The 21,614-nt window shown below is 45.1% G+C and overlaps 1 protein-coding gene across 5 annotated transcripts in view; it reads right to left on the bottom strand.

Annotated features, from left to right (window-relative positions):
* EFCAB2 (EF-hand calcium binding domain 2) overlaps window positions 1–21,614 on the bottom strand; it is a 105,871-nt gene that overhangs the window by 9,389 nt on the left and 74,868 nt on the right. For 3 of the 5 annotated variants that reach the window (XM_044267068.1, XM_044267066.1, XM_044267069.1), the window contains 2 exons: window positions 17,333–17,380; window positions 12,302–12,374 (listed from right to left, as the gene is read on the bottom strand). In XM_044267068.1, the coding sequence (XP_044123003.1) occupies window positions 12,302–12,374; window positions 17,333–17,380 (121 nt within the window). Of the gene's footprint in view, window positions 1–12,301; window positions 12,375–17,332; window positions 17,381–20,019; window positions 20,139–21,614 lie in introns of those variants that run through there. The other 2 variants (XM_044267070.1, XM_044267067.1) reach the window with 2 other exon arrangements.

The raw sequence follows: 21,614 nt of genomic DNA, 5'->3' as shown, positions 1-21,614 counted from the left end.
GATCCTTCCCTCACAGACACCAGAAGGAACCAACCCTGCCCGTGCCTTGACTTTGTACTTCTAACCTCCAGAAATGTCAGTTCATAAATTCCTATTGTTCAAGCTACTGTTAGTGGCACTCCGTTATAGCAGCCCAACCAAACACACACAGGTATACATACACACACGCATACACACAGAGGCATACACATGCATATATGTACATATATATGCATACATATATGTTTTAAGCATGCATGACTCACTGTAACCCAAAGACTTTGAATCGCTATCAAGCTTATGTCTCTACACTCACCGACTGGAGATTAACAAAGATACTGGAAATTCAGAACTGATTTTACAAGAGTTGATACAAGGAAAGGATGCAGCTCAGACCTGCTTTCTCTGAGAGAAAACTTAATTAACCGATTAATAATGAAATGAACTCAAGAAAGACCCCCCAGGTAATAGCGGACATGTTGGAAAAGACTGGGAATTCGTGGCCATTTCTCCACTCTGAGCAAAGCCTTAGGAAAACCTACTTCTCTTCTGTACTGGGGAGTTTAAAAAAAAAAAAAATAGGCGTTGCCTTTCTCATGGAAAAATACCACAATACAGTCACCATGTGAGACAACGGTTTAACTAACCTGCCCCCCTCGCATCCTCCTCTGTATCAGGGAGAGCAGCAGGTCTATGCGCCACAGCTGCTGTGAAGTTCACGTGTGACGGGACACGGGGTCCCGTGAACCGTGAGTCTCTTGCTACGATTATGATGCTTGCCAGCAACAGCGCACACACGTCTGGTTCTCTATCTCTATCACACCTCCTCCTAAGAGAATCAATCTCTGGGGCTGAAATCTCCAACACAACCTCCTTGACTCACCCGGTGGCCCTAACTTGCTCATACAGAAGTCTGGTCCTGATATCTGTCTGCAAATGCCACATCCCGCGTGGGGAGAACGTACTCCCTTTCCGGACAGATCTAACACCTTGTGCCTGGCTCCGCCCCCGGCCTAGAGGACAGGGCATGCCCTCCCCCTCTGCTGTCTCCCTTGGTGCCTCTTTGGACTGACTGATGGGGGTGGGGGGGTCGTACCAACCAGCCACCAAACACATCCCTCCTCTTCAGAAGACAAAACCAAGCCAGACCTGAAACCAAACCAGATCTGGTTACCGCCAACAGAAGCAAGGCAAAGTAAGTTATGGTCTTGCTTGCTTCAGCCACCAGGAGAGATAAGGTGCTGCAAAGGAGGTAAAAATTGGCAAGTAGCCTCAGCAGCAGACGCCCCAGTCTCTTGCCCCTCCCCCCCGCTTCCTGGCATGAAGAAGGCTTAGTGGGATTTCTCAAAATATCGACATTTATCTAAGACTCAAAGCCTGAGGCAAGTACTGTTTCTCAGTCCACTTTGGCAAAAGTCCATTTTCTTAATCTGTTTTGGCTTCTGCAGGAAGTCGGGCACAGGGAGGTGAAGTGCCCACCTTGTCCGTGATTGGGTCAGATGTTTTGATGGGACCACGGCCCAGAGGTTTTTACCTCCAATCTCACAGGGAAATCATCAGGCCATCCTTTTGCTCATTAAAGCATTATTTATTTTAACGCCAAAGTCACTGAGTAGATGCAATAAAACACACAGTGAAAATTCATTTCTCCCCAGTGACACAACCCTCAGTCAAGAGATTGAACTATTTCATGCTTCACAAACACCAGATAATATCAGTAGTTAAGATGGTTTATAAAGCACCTACATTTCAACTAGTTCCAGGTCACCAAATAAGATAGACATAACATTTTTTGCCTGTTTGCAGTTAAAAAAAAAAAAAATCCATGAGCTATTTCAAGTTTGACTCTAAATAACACATTCAAAGTTTGGCATAAGTCATGTTTCAAAATGAAAACAGGACAATTTAGAAACTATTTCTCCATCTTGGATGGAATAAAATAATAACAAAAGTTCATTGGCATTTGCCCCCAAAAATTACCTTTACAAATGAAGAATTTTTTTTATTTCTTTCTTATTTATTTATTTTTCAGAGAGAGAGAGAGAGAGAGAGCATAAGCAAGGACTGGCAGAGGGAAAGGGAGAGAGAATCTTAAGCAGACTCCACACCCAGCGCAGAGCCAGACAGGGGGCTCGATCTCAGGACCCTGAGATCATGACCTGAGCCTAAATCAAGAGTCCAACGCCTAATTGACGGAGCCACCCAGGTGCCCCCAAATGGGAAATTTAAAAAGTCACCTACTTTAGAAAATGTATTTACTACAAACATTCCAGAGGCTCTTACAAAAAAAAGAAGATGTGTGATTTTTTTCAGGTTTTTTGGGTTTCTTATCAATATAATATCAAAAAGTTTGAATCATCTCTTGGCTGCACCATCGGAGATGCTAAGAATCAAGGTGGCGAAACCAGACCATTGATAATGTCCCCTCCAAATGTGAGTTTCTACACCTTGAAGCTATGGGGGAATCGGTGGCAATCAAGCCATTAAATTCCCTATTTTATCCTCTTGTGGGGGAAGAAATCAAGAGCTTCCCGCTAAACTAACTGTACGATAAGATTATGGTCAAGTTGAAAACATGCACAGGAAAAGAATATGGAAGGAAGTACACTAAAATATTACAATGATCACATTATGATGATGCATTATTGGAAAGGATTTTTCTCTATTTCCCTAAAAATTTCCTATATATATTACTTTATTATAATAAAAATTTGAAATAAAAACTTTTATTAGTCTCCTGTTATGGCTATTTTACATAAAGTTATGAAATATATTTATTCATAAGTACTATGTATTTATGTAAGAAAGGGAAAGCCACTTTTACAGATTTCTCTGGGTTTTATTTCCTGCTACTAATCACTGCTTTAGCACCATTTAGTGGTTTTCTTCTAATTACAGATATTTTCCTTGTATAACACAATCTCCTCAACACCCCTCCCATTTACCTATTTGCATCAGAAGTCTTGGCTAGTAGCAATCTCCAGAGTACCTCTTGATCTACAGTGCTTATTTCTTTCTTTATTTTTTAAAAGATATTATTTATTTGAGTGAGAGAGGAGGAGCAGAGGGAGAGGGACAAGCAGACTCCCTGCTGAGTGCAGAGCTCAATCCCAGGACCCCGAGATCACCACCTGAGCCTAAATCAAGAGTCACCTAACCTAAACCAAGCCACCTAACCGACTGAGCCACCAAGGCACCCCAATCGGTCTACAGTTCTTTGATAGCACAAATTAGAACAGACCTACCCCCTCCTCCCACCTTCTCCAACGCCGGGTACTTAGGAAAAATAACAGACAACAATACGTCGCATCACCAGCTACTTCAATATCAGAACGTAATCACCCCCACACTGTCCTTCCCAGTCTTCTAAGAAGCTTGGCACAGTTGGGTTCTGAATGCTGTGACATCTCAGGGCTCCTGGGGAACCAGGATGACGCAGTTACAGTTCAGACGGATGGACAAAGCATGTGGGTAATACCGATGTTGTTCTACTAATTAGGCAGTTCTTTCTGGCGTTTCAAAGACAAAATCTCTGAGACTACTTAACCAATTAAAAATACCGAGAAACTGTGATTTGGGATCTTTGGGGCTTGTGGTTATGTCTGGTGTGGTCTGACATTTTTCATCCAAGATGAAAAGACTCGGTAGAACCATTACGTTGTTTTGGCCGGCTACCAGGCAGTACTGACCACATGGAGGCTTCTCACCAACATTCATTTACCATTAAATCCCTGACCCAGAAAATGCAACTGGACATTCATTTGTGGGTGAGTTTCTTCATTCTGCTGAATGAACAGGACTGAACGCAATCCCAAATATTTAAATGCCTATGTATTTAAATTTTTGATGTTCACAATTTTGAAGTGTTTGAAACTATCTTGAGCCAAATTGGAATTTTTTTTGTTTTTGTTTTTGATTTTGTTTTCAGTTTCCTTGGGTCTCTGAATGCCTGGTACCTGGCACATGGTAAATGCTTGATAATTATTTGATGAATGAATGATTACCAGCTCACAACAGTTTTTAATTACTTTTACTTACTGGAAACAGGATTTTTGAGCGCATGAATCAGACCTATTGTAAAACTCTTCTCTCATTTATGTCTGCGGTGCTTTGCAAGCATGAATTTTCCACTATTCTGATACTAGTTTTCGTAAAAGCAAGAAGAGACAGTGTAAGAAACGTAATTATAACCAGAATACTGCTTGGGCCCACAGGAGATGATAGAGCAGGTCCTTGAACCCCAATATGTCAAGCTTTGTTCTCAGTGCTGACGTACAAAGCGTAAACTCCATGCCTTTCAATAGTTTTTGTTTTTTTAAATGACAGAAGCGAGTTTTAAGACAGAAGTAAATTGGTAATTACAGATTATGTTGAACACTACAGACAAAACACAAAGGTTTGTACCTGTCAAATCAGATTGGCCAGAATCAGAGATCTTACCTAGTATCAAACCTCCAAGGATAGAGAGTCACAAGACACAGGTGAGACATGGGGCAGTTCGAGACGGCAACATCATCTCTGAGATGCTTTCTTGCCACATTAGGACTCACTCTGGCCCAGATCTAGAACATCAGGTCTCCAAGTGCTGTGGGTACTTACTTGGAGGACGAGCAGCCCAGAGCAGGGGTAAAGGCAAGAACAAAGACTTGGAGAGAAGCAAGTGGGACATAGTGGGAGCCAGCAGGGAAGCCAGTATGTGATCAGGGACAATGGCAGGAAGTGATAGGCCTGACCAGTTAGGGCCTTGTCAGCTGTGGTAAGTGACACTACTTTGGGCTTTTCTCCTGAGTGAGTCGGGCACCTCAGCAGCACGGTTCTGAGGAGCGGAGTGGTGAGCTCTGATTTAACCTCTTTTAAAAGCATCCTTTTTGCCCGTGTATGAAGAGTAGGTTGCAGGGGCCCAAGTGCAGGAGCAGAGAGTTCAAAGGCCGCCATGATAGTTCAGGGAGATGGGACAGTGGCTTGGACCAAGGTGATGGGTATGGAAGCGGTGAGAAGGGGTCAGCTTATCATCTGAAGGCAGGGTTCAGAGTCAGTGCAGAGTACAACGGATGATCTTTTTAAAGTCCAATTTTACAATCTCTGGCTTTCAAAACGACATGCTATGGGGATTCATCTTCCTCGCCCGGGTCCCCCGTACCTGGGCTCCCGAGGGTGGGGTCTGCTCCCTTCCCACGGTCAGTCCCACAGCTCCATTTGGCTCTCGACAAAGTATCCACCCTTCCTACCCTCTTGGATGTGGCCTCTTCTGTCCAGCTAAGGAGAGTCTGTTCTACCGTCTTTGGGTCATTTTCTGAGTTGTTTACGCAGATACGCGTGTTATCTCGTGGTATCTGTGAGACAAGCTTAGCTTAAGGTCCTCCTACTCTGCCATCTTCCCAGAAGTCCCATGTCTGACTTCTCTTGCTCAACATGTTCTTGATGAAATTCATCCATGTCACGTGTGTATTGTATTTTGTTCCTTTTTATCACTGAGTAGAGGGGTCCAAAGTATTTATCTATCCATTCCCCAGTCAATGGACATTTAGGTTATTTTCAGCTTTTGGCTATTATGATTAGCGCTATCAAGAACATTTGGTTACAAATCTCACGTGGGCGTAAACTTTCATTTTTCTTGGATAAATAGTTATCAGTGGGATTGCCAGGTTGTAAATAAGTGTATGTTTATCATTATAAGACACTGGCACCATTTTCCAAAGTGATATTTCCACCAGTGATGTGTGAATTATAGCTGTTCTAAATCCTTACCAGCGTTTAATATTTCAGAATTTAAAGCTGTAGCCATTCTCATGGTTGTGTAGTAACACTTCCAGCTCCCCAATGGGTAGAGATGTTCATCATTTCTTATGTGCTTTTTGGCCATTAATACATTTTCCTTTGTGAAATGTCTATTTAAATCTTTGGCCAGCTTAAAAATTGGGTTGTTGCCTTCCTAATATTAGTTAAAATAGATGTAACTGTATTCTGGATACAATGTCAAATAAATTATTTACAAATATTTTCCCCCAATCTTTGATCTGCATTTGTTTGTTTAGTTTTTAACTGTGTCATTTGGGATAAAATTTTCTAATATGATGAAGGAAATCATTATTTGTTGTGATTTTTTTTTAAATGGTTCATGCTTTTTGTGTCTTACCTAAGAAATGTTTGGCTAACCCAACATCACATGGTTTTCTCTCTGTCTTCTTCCAGAAGTTTATCGTTTTAGCTCATCTATTCAGGTCTATGATCCACTTTATGTGTGGAGTAAAAGACTGCTGAAGTTTGTTTTCTTTCTATTCAGATTTATAGAAATGATGATCCTTTCTTTGTTGAGTTACTTTGGCCCCTCTGCTGAAGACAGAGTGTGCTTCTATGTCTGGATCCTCTGGTTTGTTCCATTGGCTATAGGTCTCTCAGTACACAAATGTCACACTGTCAAGATTACTGTGGTGTCATGGTAAATCTTGCAATCAGGTCATAACAGTCCGCCCTGGCCTTCCTTTTCCAAAATCATTCTGGTGATTCTAGCTCCTTTGCTTTTCCATGCAAATTTCTGAATCAGCTCATAAATTTCTTCAAAAAAGCCTCTTATCATTTTGATGGAGAATGTACTAAATCTATTAATCAAAGAACTACCCTCTTAATGTTATTTTGCAATCCACAAACATGTATTTCTATCTGTTTAACTCTTAATTTCTCTCTATAGTGTTTGCTGTTTTGGTTAAGTTTTGCCTATATTTTGTTAAATTTATTCATTATTCTACTTTTATGCTTTTTAAATGGCATTTACTTAATTTCATTTTTCTTATTGTTGATTTCCAAGTATAGAATACAATTTATTTTTTCATATTGACCTTGTAGCCTGTGATCTGGCTAAACTCACATATTAGTTCTAGCAGCTTTTTGGTAAATCTCTCTGGATTTCCTACATGAAAAATCTTGTTGTCTGAAACAGAAAGAATTTCAGTTTTTCTTTTCCAAACTGCATATCTTTTATTATTTTTTCTTACCTTATTGTACCAGCTAGGATTTCAAGTAAATGGTGAATAGGAGTGGTGAATGCAGGCATCTGTGCCTTGTTCACGATTTTAGATAGAAAACACTGAGTATGAGTTTAGGCTTGAATTTTTGTAGCTGCCCTTGGGCAGCTTGACAAATTCCTTTTATTCTTCATTTGCTGAGTATTTTTCTCTTCAATGGGTATTGAATTTTTTTCAAAAGCTTTTCCTATATTTACTGAAATGATCATACAGTTTATCTACTTTGTTCTGTTGATATAATAAATAACAAAGCACATTGATTGATGTGAGCCAACCTTCGATTCCTGAAATAAACTCCACTTGCTCATAATGTATTATTCTTTTTAACACATTATTGAAATTGATTTGGCAAAATCTTATGAGGACGTTTTACAACTATGTCAGTAAGGTCTGTCTTTTTTATAATATGATTGCCTGGCTTGAATATTAGAGTAATGCTTGACTGGAAAGTGTTATCTCCTGTGACATTTCCAAAACAAGTTTTGTGTAGAACTGGTACTATTTCTGCCATAAATATTTGAGAGAATTTGCTAGAAAAGCCATCTGAACATCTAGTTTCCTTTATGGGAAAGTTATTAATTATAAATTTAATTTTCATCATTGATATGGAGCTATTCAAATTCTCCAGATTTTCTTGGGTCAGTTTTGGTAATTTGTGTGTCTCAGGGAATTTGTCCATTTCATCTAAGTTGCCCCATTTATTAGCATGAAGTTGTTCCTTTATTAGCTTTTAAAATGTCTGAATGATAATGATAAACCCTCCTTTAATCTTGAGGTTGGTAATTTGCTTTGATCACCTTAGCTAGAGGTTTATCAATTTTATTGGAAAAGACTAGTCTTTTGCTTTCAGTGATTTTCTCTATTTTCTATTTCACTGATTTTTGCTCTTCATAATTTTCTTTCTTCCATTTATACTGGGTTTATGTTGCTCTTTTTTTTTTTTTCCAGCTTGTTAAGATGAGAATTTAGATAATTAATTTTAGGTCTTTTTTTTTTCTTTTCTAGTATAAACATTAAAGTTTTAAATGGGCCTCTAAGCACTGCTTACCTGTATCCCACAAAGTTTGACATCCTGTATTTTTATGAACATTCAGGGAAAAATAATTCCCCCTGTGATTTCTTCTTTGATTTGTAAATTATTTAGAAGTAGTCTGCTTAGGTGGCTTAGCCTGGGTGGCTCAGTGGGTTAAAAAGCCTCTACCTTCAGCTCAGGTCACAATCCCAGGGTCCTGCGATTGAGCCCCACATCAGGCTCCCTGCTCAGTGGGGAGCCTGCTTCCCTTCCTCTCTCTCTGCCTGCCTCTCTGCCTACTTGTGATCTCTGTCAAACAAATTTTTTTTAAAAAGTAGGTTGCTTAATTTCAAATATGTGAGGATTTCCTAATTATCTTATTCTAAATTGATTGCTGACTTGATCCCTTCTTTAATTTTTACAATTTTTTTAATTTACTTTTTTTAGAGAGAAAAAGAGAGCAGGAACAGTGGGGGAGAGACAGAGGGAGAGGGATAGAGAGAGTCTTAGGCAGGCTCCACACTGAGCACAGAGCGCGACATGGGGCTCAGTCTCATGACCCTGAGATCATGACCTGAGCTGGGATCAAGAGTAGACGCTTAACTGACTGAATCACCCAGGTGCCCCTTAATTCTTTAAAATCAGAGAACATGTCCTATATGATTTTAATTTTTAAAAATTTACTGAGACTTGTTTTATGGTCCAACACTTAATCCATCGTATTGAACATTCCATGTATACTTAGAACACGTATTTTGCATCTGTGGGTGTACGTCCGATAAATAGGCCACAGTGACTGACGGTTGATCTTCTACGTCTTTGCTGACATTTTATGTAGTTGTTCTATCAGTTATTTAGAGAAGGTTGTTAGAAGTTCTTCTATGATAAAGGAGTTGTCTGTTTCTCCTTTTCATCTGCCCATTTTTGCTTCATGTCCATTGAAACTCTGTTATTAGGTACACAGACATTTAAAATCTTTATACCTTTCTGATGAATTGAACTTAAAAAAAAAATCACTGTATAAATGTCAAAATCTCACCCACATACATCTTATTTTCCAAAGTTCTTATAGTTCTCCTTTCCAAATACTTTAAAATCTCCACAATTCCACTTAGGTTTGAACTTCAAAGGCTGTTGACCTCTCCACGCCCTTCCCACTGGTACTGAGACACTGTCCTGTGCTCCCGGCTCCCACACAGAAGATCCTGGAAGGACAGTCCTTCTTAGTAAAGGAAGAATTGTTTGGTAACCTGACTGTCAATAAAATGTGGGTATTAATCCCTGTCACAGCTGTCGAGTTTCGTGATATTCCAAATGTGCCAAGATTATCTGGGGCAAGTTGGTAATTGTAGTATATGAAGTGGTGGGATCAATGCTGAGTGATTTTAAATGATCTATTTCAAGAGCAACGTCAGATTTCATACCGCTCTTCCCAAGTGAGGGGCTGAGGGTTAGTATGTACTTGGACTAAAACTCAAGCAAATGGTGACTAGACACCTGCTCAGAGGTTTTGATGTTTTACTGAATTTTAGAGCATTGTCACGTTATTGCATTTTAAAGCAAAAAAAGCAGAAATCGTTTCATTTCTGAAACTACCGCAGAGCACTCAGCAATAGGACATTCGCCCCTCAAGCTTTGATTTTCTAGATGTATTCAATACCTATAAATATCTATGTGCTTTGTTCCCCTCAGTCATTTGGGAAACCACAAAAAAGAGAGTCATGCCCAAAAGTTCTTAGGCATATCGCTCTAATTTGAATAAATTATACACAAGGACAATTTATGTGCGTAAAGCCAAATGTGTATAGGGATTCGACAGTGCAGTGATCTCTACTGATCCAACTGCTCTAAATGTGTGTAATTTTCCAAGGTTGCGTCAATATACCTAAGGAAGGGCCAAAGACAAAGTAAAACGTTGGGACCCGAGCACCTACTATGATCAACTGCCCAAACCCGTGGCGTCACTTGGTAGACAGCCACCTACAGAGCAAGCAAAATCAAATATGCCTCGGGTGCCCACCAAGTAACACGTGAATCCTCACAGTTACTACATTTAATCCTCATAAAGACACAATTTGCTGTTGTTGCATTCCTCCTGTGGCTGCGGAAACCAGGCTTTGAAAGGTTCAGCTGCTCGGCCAAGCCCGCACAGCTGTGAAGTGGTGGCTTTGGGACTCAGATACAGACCGCCTGACCCGAGATGCGCTGTTTGTTCTACTTTGCCAGAAAAACTTTCAGATCGAGAGTTGGCAAACTTCTTCTGCCAAGGACCAGACAGTAACTATACGGAAACCATAGAGTTTCTGTCTATCACAAGGACTCAACTCCACTCTTGTAGTGAGAACACAGCCAGAGACAAGATGTAAATAAATGGGTTTGGCTGTGTTCCGATAAAACTTTATAAAAACATGTGGTGGGCGGGGTTTGGCCCAGAGGTTGCGGATGGCTGATTAAAACAGACAGAAGGAATTAGGCTCTACAGGTTCTACTTTTCTATCCTTCCAGAGGCATTTTTCCTTGCTGCTCCACTTACCCTACTGAATTATATGCAATAATTACGATTTCACTGTAAATTCACCTTCTTGGTTCTATCTGCTCCACAGGGCCAACTTTCCTCTTTCCCTAGCACAAATTCTAGCTTTGTAGATAAACACTGTCGAGCAGTGATCAACACCTTTTTTTTTTTTTTAAAAAGATTTTATTTACTTATTAGAGAGATAGAGAGAGACCACAAGTAAGCAGAGCAGCAGGCAGAGGAAGAGGGAGAAGCAGGCTCCCTGCTGAGCAGGGAGCCTGATGTGGGGCTCGATCCCAGGACTCTGGGATCATGACCTGAGCCGAAGGCAGCTGCTTAACCCACTGAGCCACCCACGTGCCCCAATACCTTTTTTTTAAAACAAGGACCAACTCAGGAAAACAATAAGGTTTTTCTCCTCTGAGTAAAAATAGCTTTATTGGACCCCAAAATGGAAAAGCAATGTAAATATTCTGTGCTTTACTGAATATTTTTAAATGCTAATGAAAAATCGGTCCTGCCTTTTAGTTACAAAGATGCTAATACACAGGCAACAGAGTCATCTTTCCGTCTTACATTCCTTAACTCTATGCAGTGCTTTAGGATTCAAAACACGTCTTCTAATACATTATTTCATTTCTCTTTGACGGAGGATCATCGTGGAAAAACTGACACAGAGGTTAGGTGACTCATCTCGAGTCGATGCCAATTAGGCACAAAGATCTACCAAATCCCACTTCCTTGCCTGCCTCCTGTCTCCTCCTGCTTGAAGCCTGGCCTCCATCTAAACCCACACGCTTAGATCAGCAGTTCTGAACAGATTCGTCTCCTGCTGGGGGCCCAGGTAGCTTTGTTCCCTTCGGGCTTCTGCTTTGTCGAACCGAAAGCTGCATGACATGAGACCAGACACTTTTCTGGAAAACCAAACAGGGCATGAAGCTCTCCGATCTCACTGCTTCATGGGATCATTCTCTCCAGACACTCATCTACACTCTTACAAATAACCATTTTTACAATTCTTGGACGGGTCAGTCAATGTCAGGTTCGTTCATATTATTTTACTATCTTATTATCTTATCTTATTATTATTATATGTGTACTACTTGTTCTGAAAGTTAGTTTTATTCCCCCCCAATAAACATAAATTTTCTCCAGTTTCTACTTCCCTCTCTCCCCGCTCTGAGATGACTTTCTTCAATCCATTCCTTTTTCACCTGTCAGTGTTCTCTCGGCAGAGAGTTAGTCCCCTGAATCTGTTGGCCTTTCTCCAACTAATTTTATTTTTTTTAAGATTTTATTTATTTATTTATTTGAGAGAGAGAGAGAAAGAGAGGATGAGAAGGGGGAGGGCCAGAGGGAGGGGGACAAGAAGATTCCCTGCAGAGTCCAGAGCCCAATGCGGGGCTCGATCCCATGACCCTGCGATGATGACCTGAGCCAAAACCAAGAGTCTGATGCTTAACTGGACTGAGCCCCCCAGGTATCCGTCTTCATAATTCATTTTAAAGACTGTAGATAATGTCTAAGGCAGGCTCCTTACTTGAGCCGTTCCATTACTGGGTCAAAGCCATTTCTTGCAGATCTGATATTGTTTCAGAACGTTTGCCAGGCCAATCCGCAAAGCAGCCCCAATGTCTTCGCCAAGCACAGGCATTAGTTTAGGACCTGCCCAGTTGCAGGTAAGGGTTTTTAGCTACAAGGAGCAAGGGGGAGCAGAGAGCCCCCCCCCACAAGCAGCCTTGCCGCCACCCCCTCCAGCCCCCCCCCACTCACCTCTGCAATCAGGTCATGGAGCTCTCCTTCACTCGGGCAGCAGCCTAGTGACCTGATGATTGTTCCGATCTCTCTGCAAGGAAAAATGGTCAGAAGTTTCAGAATACAAACTTGGAAAAGCATGCCCGGTGTCCCTCGAAACTTCAGGACGGAGGTCGTCCAGCAAACAGTGCACTCAATACGCAAGCCTTGTGAGGACAGGAGATACTTTCCAGGGAAAGGTAAAAGCAGCCAAGCAAACCAAAGGGAGAAGAAATAAGTGTTTGCATTGATTAGCAAATGCAAGCCCTGCCTGAGCCAAAACCCAGGAAGTTCTAGAAAACAGAAAGGGGGGCGGGGTAGGAAAAAGAAATGCCAGCCACTTACTAGGCGAGTTTTAAGTTAGTTAACTATTTTGCACCTCAGTTTCTGCATCTGTAAAATGGGGACAGAGGTCTGTGCTGAAGTGCACATTCGTGGCAGAGTACTTAGAACGTGGCCTCTAGTGTCCGATTGCTAGAGTCAGATCCCAGCTCGAGGCCAGGCAGGCTAATCTCTGACTACATAGGCGGACCTGGTGGGGAAAACACAGCATCTTCCTTCAAATACTTAGAAGGGGGCTGGGCATAGCCTCAGAGTAAAATAATACGAACTACCATAATATAAAACATGGCTCTTGAGTAGCCCCCCCATAAATATTAGTTACTCCCCTGCCCCCTGTAATAATGTAATTTAATTCAGCAAATAGCCTAAGAAGAGTATGAATTACATTCGGTATTCTCTAGATGCTAAGACCGGGTCTGCAATAGATTATCAAATATTTCCACTTAAAATTACTAAAATTAAAGTTGCAGTACCGGGACGTGTACTTAATTTCACAAATATTCACTGAATCCATTTCTTTACCATTCTGGATAGCATCGATGGTGTTATATTCACTCACTATTTTACTGAGAAAACCTTTTAAAGAAGAACGTCCGGGTTCTTCATTTACAGAGGCTTAAGGATGAGTATCAATAGGAAAACCGAAAGTCAGTAACTGCGGAGGATGGGATTAATTTTCATTTATTGGTCTCCCTTCATCATAAATGAGGGCCCGGTGAACATGTCATGGCTTCCTGTTCCCTGCCTGCCGGACCACCGCAATCCTAACACCGTGCACTGCTTTTCACGCCCACGTCCCTCATGAAGGCAGGACGTGAACGTGAAGGTGGACGAGACGCTGAAGCATCCTGTAAGACGCTACTTCCAAGAAGTCCCCAAAGATGTCCCATGAATCTGGCAAACAGCACTGTAGTAAACAGATCATTGAACATCAGACTCCTACAGTGTACGTTAGAACCACGGGTTAATGAGGCACAGACGAAAGCATGACTTGGTCAGTATTCACAGATCTAGACCCTCTGTAACCTTCTAGGTCTATGTGCATCAGAGAAGCACAGGAAGTCCAGAATCAGAGGGAAAGGCCGTCACCCTGCATGACGGGGACCGGAAGCTCTTGCAGGCACGTGTGTGGGACAGTGGTCCCCACCTCCATCTGACCAGCAAGCCCCGGGCATGTGATCAGTCCAAGTGAAAACAGACTGTAAGTGTAAAATACACACAGATTTCAAAAAACTGAATACAAAAAAAAAAAATGTCAAATATCTCACTGATCATTTTTCAACTGACACGTTGAAATGACTCTATTTTAGACAACAGGGTTGCATAAAACATAGTGTTAAAATTAATTTTCCCTGTTTCTCTTTTATCTTTTTTTTAAATATGGTTACTACAACATTTTAACAGTACTAGAACATTACTAGTACCCCCTCTTACTGGAAATGGCGAGGAATCGCTGGCATCACGAGTCAGCGTGCAAGAAAAGAATTACTCTGCGCTGGGTCAGCAAGGTCATCGATGCCCCCGGAGTCTGTCTGAGAAACTGCAAACCAGAGTGAACTGAGCCCAGGTCATGGGAAGGGCTACGGCGCCAGCTGGGGGTAGGCCCGACCTCCCCTGGGACAGGACACCTGCGACACTGTGATCGGGAAGAAGGTCTGGCCAGGGACAGCTCTGGGAACAAAGCCACAGCAGCACAAGGGCTTCCCTGAGAAGAATGTGCTGGCGGGAAGAGACCAGCCAAGGGTCCAATGAAGAAGCTTCCAGAGCCGGGCCCTGACCCAGGGGTCCAAGGAAGAGGGCCGGCCTTAGACACAGAGGAGAGGAGCCAGAGTGCTAGGCGAGAACTCCACGGATCCGCCGAGGGCCGTGTCCAGGGAGTGAGGAAAGACATGGGGAAAAGTGGGCGCCATCTCGTGTCACGTGCTGCTGAGACTTCGAGCAAGTTCTGAGAAGCACCCTTTGGGTTTAGGAAAGGAACCAGCGGTGATTTTTTTGATGAGGGAAGCGGCTGTTGAAGGCAGTGCAGAAACCAGATTGCCCTGGGTCCGGGTGGGGGGGGTGTGGATGTGTGACGGGAAGGGGAGGAAGGGATGACTGGAGGGGACACGGGGTCAAGGAAGTTTCTGTAGGACCAGAGAGAGGGGAGCGCATGTGGCTGTGGGTGGGCCTGGCTCCCTGGGGGCGGGGGTGCTGGTGCTGGTGCTCAGTGTGCGGGTGCTGGTGCTCGGTGCTCAGCATGCGGGTGCTGGTGCTCGGTGCTCAGCGTGCGCACAGCCGCCCCCACCCCCGACCCAGGTCCCACCAGCAGCAGCAGCAGGCTGCTCTGAGTCAGAGGGTGGCAGGTCCTTCCTTCTGCCTAGAAAGCTCTCGCTCTCCCCTTCCGTTCCCCTTTGAAGGACCACTCGCCCTCTTAGCCTTTTCTTTTCTTTTTTTTTTTTTAAGATTTTTTATTTATTTATCAGAGAGAGAGAGAGGGGGAGAGAGTGAGCACAGGCAGACAGAGGCAGAGGGAGAAGCAAGCTCCCCGCCAAGCTAGGAGCCCGATGTGGGACTCGATCCCAGGACGCTGGGATCATGACCTGAGCCGAAGGCAGCTGCTTAACCAACTGAGCCACCCAGGCGTCCCCCTCTTAGCCTTTTCTGAGTGAATCCAGCTAGAACCAAGCTGCTGCTTTCTCTACCCCGAAAACACGAAGGCCTGATTGACTTAAGAGGAAAAGGCAAAGCTTCTACGGCGGACGAGTCCACAGTGACCTAAAGAGCGACACAGCAACTCAAGAACCCGCCTGCACCCCTACAACCCGGCCCGCGAGCTGCGTCTAGCGGTCATTTCCCGGCTGCTCCGTATTCTCAGTCAACCCTTCAAAATGGCCATTTGCCCCATCCTAGATTCGGGGCCCCTTAACTTTCCACTCTGCTCACTCTATCCATCTGCCATCTCTTGCCTCGAGCTCTAAGCCACATATGCGCATCATCTCAGCGGAAGAGCCCTCAGACCCACCGCTACGTCCCCGAACAGACGCCGATGGTTTGGGCACCACCGCTGACCACCCCCCACCCACCTGCCGGGGTAGCGCGGGCAGCAGAGCTCCACGCCAGAGCCCGGGCGGAGGAAAGCCTTGCACCGTTGCGCACAGTTGCAGAGGCTGCCGCGTCCAAGGCCAAGACGTCGTCAGGGTCCGTGTCTGCTGAGAACCCCGGCTTGCGACGGCCCCTGTTCTCTGTGTCCTCACACGGCAGACAGTGAGCCCACTCTGGGTCTCTGTCTTCTTTTTTGAAGGGCCCTAATCCATCGTGGGGTGCCACTCTCGAGATCTCACCTAAACCTCATCACTTCCCAGAGGCCCACCTCCAAACAGCGTGGGGTCCGGGCTTCCTCTACGAATTGGGGAGGGACGCACACCCTTGGTGGGGGGCACTGCCGTGACAGACCCAGCCCATGTACATTCTAGAAGTCCGGACATCCCTCCCTTCCTGTCCCTCTCAGCCTCTAAGAAACAAAAATCTCCCTTCCTTAACCAAGCGGACCCCTCTTGGTGTCTCGGAGCTGCAGTCTTGGCTCTTTCTTCCCACGGGTTATAGACCCCACTGAGCGCTCACCTTGCTAAGTGTACTTGTAAGCCCCTCAGTCTTGGTTCTTGTTCTGGACACACGTGCCTCCGGCTCAGCATCTTCATCCTGTCCTCTACCAGTTGCTTCCTCTTTTGCCCTAAAATGTTCAGCTATCTTCCTTCCTCATGTTGGGACATTTCTAATAGGTGCCTCACCACACCCCGAGCACGCTCCCCGCTTCGGTCACGCCCCAGCCCTTGCTCTGACCTCCTCTTGCAGCAGTCAGCTCACTGCCCACCCGTCCGCTCCAGGCCCAGCTCCAGGCCCAGCCGCCGCAGACCGGCCATGCCCAGCTCTCTGCCAGTCAGTCAGTCTGTCCTGCCTCTGGGAGCCTCTCCATCCTCTCTGCCTGCCACGGCCCCCCAACCAGGACCCCCGGTTGCAACATGACATCACTGTTAAAACTGTTCCCAGAGGGGAGCCTGGGTGGCTCAGTCAGTTAAGAAAATGCCCTCGGCTCAGGTCACGATCCCAGAGTCCTAGGATCGAGTCCCGCATAGGACTCCTTGCTCAGAGGGGAGCCTGCAGCTCCCGCTGCTTTTGCAGTTGTGCCTGCAGGGTGCCGGTGGGGGGGGGGGTTGGATTGGGGACCTAGACTTAAGGAGCAGGCACAGAGAGCACAGCCGGGGAAGGTGGCAGCTCTGGAGGGGCACCCCCAACCCCCGCTCCTGGCCAGCACTCTGTGCTCAAACTCCGTCCCCACGGACCTCTTTACTCCTTGCAGCAGCCCCTTGTGGGGGGGCGGGCACCGCGTTCTCTCTGTCCCACACACAAGGAGACAGCCCGGGACATTCAGCAACTCACCCGGGGCCACACAGCATTCCAGCAGCGGCTCCCCCAGGAGCAGGAGGCCGGGCCGCGGGTCGGACCCGGACGCAGGACAGCGAGACAGAGAGACAGCAGACTAACTGACCTGGCTGGGAACCCACAGCTCCTCCGGGAGTCACCCCGCAGCTCACTCCCACCGCACGCCCACCGGCAGGCTGCAGGGGGGCGCGGGCCGCACGTAGCCGTGCAAGGGTTTGGCTCTGCCCTCGGCGCTTCAAATGTCCTTACCTGCTTACACCTGACGACAGCCCGGGGAGGAAGGCGCCTGCTTTGATTCTACCGAGGAGGAAAACAAGAGCACCGGGTTAGGCAACTTCCCCAGGATCCTAGGAAGTCGTGGCTGTGGGACCCCACCCTCACCCCTGTGCAGCTCCGCCTCGAAGAAACCTGGCTGAGGATTTCCGGAGACTTCCAGGTGAACTTGAGTGTAACAAGGTGCTGCCCAAGAACACCAGAAGCTCCACCCCGTGGGAGCCGTGAGGACAGATCCAGGGCTCAAAACTGATGACCCGAGGGACAGACTTGGCCGGCAGATCGGGTTATGTTCAGCCCAAGTGTTGGTCTCATTCTCTAGGTGGGCCACCAGAAGTGTCACAGGCCTGGTCCCTATGGAAATCTGGGTTTATTACTCCTGGAAAACAGTCATTTACTGTAGGGATTTATCTGCAAGAGGCAGGGGAAGGAGCCAAATGACCTCTATAAGTTCTCTCCCCAGCTGCTCTGATTCTATTATATTCAAACACGCACACACACACACCTGTGGCTTATGTCAGTGAAGGTTCTAGTTCTTAGAAGACATACACTGGAGTACTGGGGGGAAAGGTCATAATGTCCTCAGCTTACTTTCAAATAACCCAGCAAAATGGAAATAATAATACAATGTGTAAATAGTGTGAATATGTGTGTGTGTATTCGAAAGAGAGAACACAAGCAAAAGCAAATGTGGCAAAATGTTCATAATCGGTGCATCTCTTGTCTGTAAGTGTAAAATTTTTTAAATAAAAAGTTTTCATTTAAAACAAAAGAAAACAGACAAGAGCGGGCACCTGGCTGGCTTCGTTGGAAGAGGGCACGACTTGTGATCTTGGGGTAATGAGTTCGAGCCCCACCCTCCGTGTAGAGATTACTAAAAACTAAATGTACTTTAAAACAAACAAGGGGCGCCTGGGTGGCTCAGTGGGTAAAAGCCTCTGCCTTCGGCTCAGGTCATGATCTCAGGGTCCTGGGATCAAGCCCCACATCGGACTCTCTGCTCAGCAGGGAGCCTGCTTCCCTCTCTCTCTCTCTGCCTGCCTCTCTGCCTACTTGTGATCTCTCTCTGTCAAATAAATAAATAAAATCTTTAAAAAACAAGATAAGCATATTGAGAATGAAAAGTGATAAGAAGTAATAACAGAAATCCTGCCTCATATAAACTATTTAAAACCATTAGGCAGATACTGTCTATCATTTTGGCTTCAGAACAGGTAAAAGTATCTTGAGAAGTTGGAGCCCGGTTCGTCCCTGGCCCCACAGTAAGGAGGGCAGCACAGTGAACCACTCCGGGCGGGGGCAGGACAAGAGGAGGGAGGGGAGGGAAATTATAGAAGCAAAGCCGCCTCTGAGCTCCTCTCGTTCTTACACATTTCAAAATACAAGACCAGAGGCACGGTCAGCCAACGATCCCAGGAGCTGCTCTGGCTAGGATTCTGGTGCCAAGAAACCAGGACTGCAGGTGGAGGGGTCACGTGGGCCTCCAGCACCCCAGATGGTGCCAGGATGGGGCTGAGGTCCTGGCCAGAAAGGAAGAAACCACACAGCTAACCCGCCAGCCTCAGGAGTAGTGAGGCTTCTAAAGCTGAGCTAAGAAAAACAGAGAGGGGGAGAGGGCAAGGAAGACCAAAGGCCAGAAAACGGTGAGGGGTAGAGTTCCTGAGAAAGGGACAGGGGTCTACAAAGGAGAAAAAGGAAAGGGAAGCAGGAGGGGAAACTGTAGATTTCAGAGACAAGGAATAGAAATCCCAAGACTTCATGATGAAAATTAAAGAAGCTCAGAAATAAGAAATAACAAAGAGAGTAGACCACTGGGACATTAAAACAAAATTATGAAATAAAGCAACACAATTACCCACATTAGGACTGATTGAGCTATTTCATGTCTACTAAATGGGATTTTGAATCAAGTGAAATGATTGAAAATTATTTTAAAGTAACTTTTAAGGGATGCCTGGGTGTCTCAGCCAATGAAGCATCTGACTGGATTTCGGCTCAGGGGATGATCTCAGGGTCCTGGGATCCAGCCATGAATCTGGCTTTCTGCTCAGTGGGGAGCCTGCTTCCCCACCCCCCCACCTCTGCCTGCCTCTCTGCCTACTTGTGATTCTTCTCTCTATCAAGTAAATAAACAAAATCTTAAAAATAAATAAATAAAATAAAATCTAAAAAAAATAGTAAACTAACTTTTATGACGATTGTAACATTTTAAAATCATTAAAGTATTTACAATTATTAAAGTCGCCTTTTAAAGCAACCAGTTAGGAACTTCCTGAGATCAATGTAGTGAAATAAAACTAAAAGAGTTTTTGGATTTTAATACTTCCTTCCAAAGCGTTTTTGGAAGAAAGTTCAGGGAAAAGCCAGAAACAAACTCATTTGCGTACAGTGGTGGGTGGGCTGGTTCCAACCCGCTCCCCAGAAGGGAGAAGCCCCGACGAGCAGCATTTGCGTTTCCACCGAGTCTACACCGTCCCCCACCCGGGGGCCAACTTGAAGCTGCGCAAGCTCAGCTGCTGGGGGAGGGATTGGGAAGAGAGACCCCCAGGGGTCCCCGGCACGCCCCTGCCCGGCCCCAGCACACGCGTACTCACTGCCTGGCAAGCATAAAGTCAAATACATTGACCTGCAGTTAGAAGCGGTCACCTTTGAGTATTTAGTACCTTTTCATTGTTCATAAACACATTCGTGTTGCATTTTATACAGAACAGCCTGAAAACGTGTCGGTCACTGCGTGAGTCTTGCACGTCGTCCTCGCGCAGGAAGGGGTCAAGCTAATCGGCGCGCGGGTCCGTGTCACTGTGAGTGCTGCCCCAGGGAGCGCCTTGGGTTTTTAATACGATTTCCTCCTAAGTTCGTGCAATTTACGTTTTACAGAAATCAGCCACCGGGCTTGCAGAATTCCTGAAAACGTAACCATCGGCTCTGGTGAGCTGTGGTTTGGCTGCAGAGCGGATTCCCCTGCGCTGAGACAGCTCCTGGCCCCCAGGTCCCTGGACAGGCTCCCCTCGGGACAGCCCACTCCGCGTTCACAGAATGGAAATGAAATACATTCCTTGTAAAAACAGCAACAACAACAACACACACACACACACACACACACTTCTCCTCGGGAAAAATTTTCTTCTGCTAAATCAAGTTCATGGGATTTTCCTTTTTTTAATTGCTGACGCCTCAATTACACCATTTCACATAAAGTCTGTAGCATCTGCAGAGCCGTCCCCTTTGCCGGAGCGAGTGTTTGCGAACCAACGCCAGAAGTCTTTATGGTTCGATACTAACAATCGGCTTCGCGCTTGCACTATCGATAACGTGATAAACACGGGGACAAAATCGGTTCAGAACACAAGAGTCACAATAAAGTCGCCCAGGAGAGACATCTTCCTCGAATCCGAGGGTGCAGTATCACGGTTCTGACACGAGGTGGCGCCCGTGCCACAGAGCTAGGCGGAGAGTTCTCCGTTTAAGGGCAGTCTAAGGTCAAAACCGTGCCCCGTGAAGACGTGACTCAGGACAAGGGACGCAATTCTGAGAAAGAGAAGAGAAGGCAAAGTTCTTTACCTCCTCTACGGGACAACTGATATTCAGCTAAGTATAAGAGAATGTTGAAAGCAATTCAAAAATGTCTAAGAAGGAACAAAAGCAGGATTTGAAAATGTTTTTCATTTATTTCATAAATATTTGCCAAACCCTACCACAGGCCAGGTACCATTTGCCGGGCAGCAGACAACAAAAGGAGGACCTTGACCTGGCAGAGGGCGTTGTCGGAGACTGGCCTTCTTTTGCAAAGCCATGAAGAAACCGAAATAATGGCTAAACCTCCTTATTCAGACAAAGGCTCTACTCAAAAAAAAGGGGGGGTGCTTATTTTTCTGAAGGTCTCTCTAACCAAGTGCGGATCATTTTTCCACTGCTGAAAGATGCTTTCCAAAAAGCTCTGGGTTCTAACTTGTTATTATTATTATTATTATTCTATTATTATTGTTATTCTAACTTGTTATTATTATTATTTCTCCTGCCTCCTATGTGCTAGAGTGTGCAGCCCCCAAGTGAAGATCAGACTTCGGTGTATCTCAGGGAAAAGTCTCTATAAGATACCAGACATTACACAGATAATAAATAAGTAATTCAGGGGCATCTTTACTTTTGCCCTAGGCAACCAAGTGCGGGAGAAAGCGTGCACATACACAGGTCTATGTGTGAGCCTCAGGCAGTGGGAAATACCATGAAGAAATGACGGCCACCATCATCGTTACTA

The sequence above is a fragment of the Neovison vison genome, chromosome 10 (assembly GCF_020171115.1).
Source record: "Neovison vison isolate M4711 chromosome 10, ASM_NN_V1, whole genome shotgun sequence".
In the NCBI taxonomy this organism is placed as follows: domain Eukaryota; kingdom Metazoa; phylum Chordata; class Mammalia; order Carnivora; family Mustelidae; genus Neogale; species Neogale vison.
Note: the sequence above shows the minus strand (reverse complement) of the source record. Positions and strands in the feature narration are given on the sequence as shown.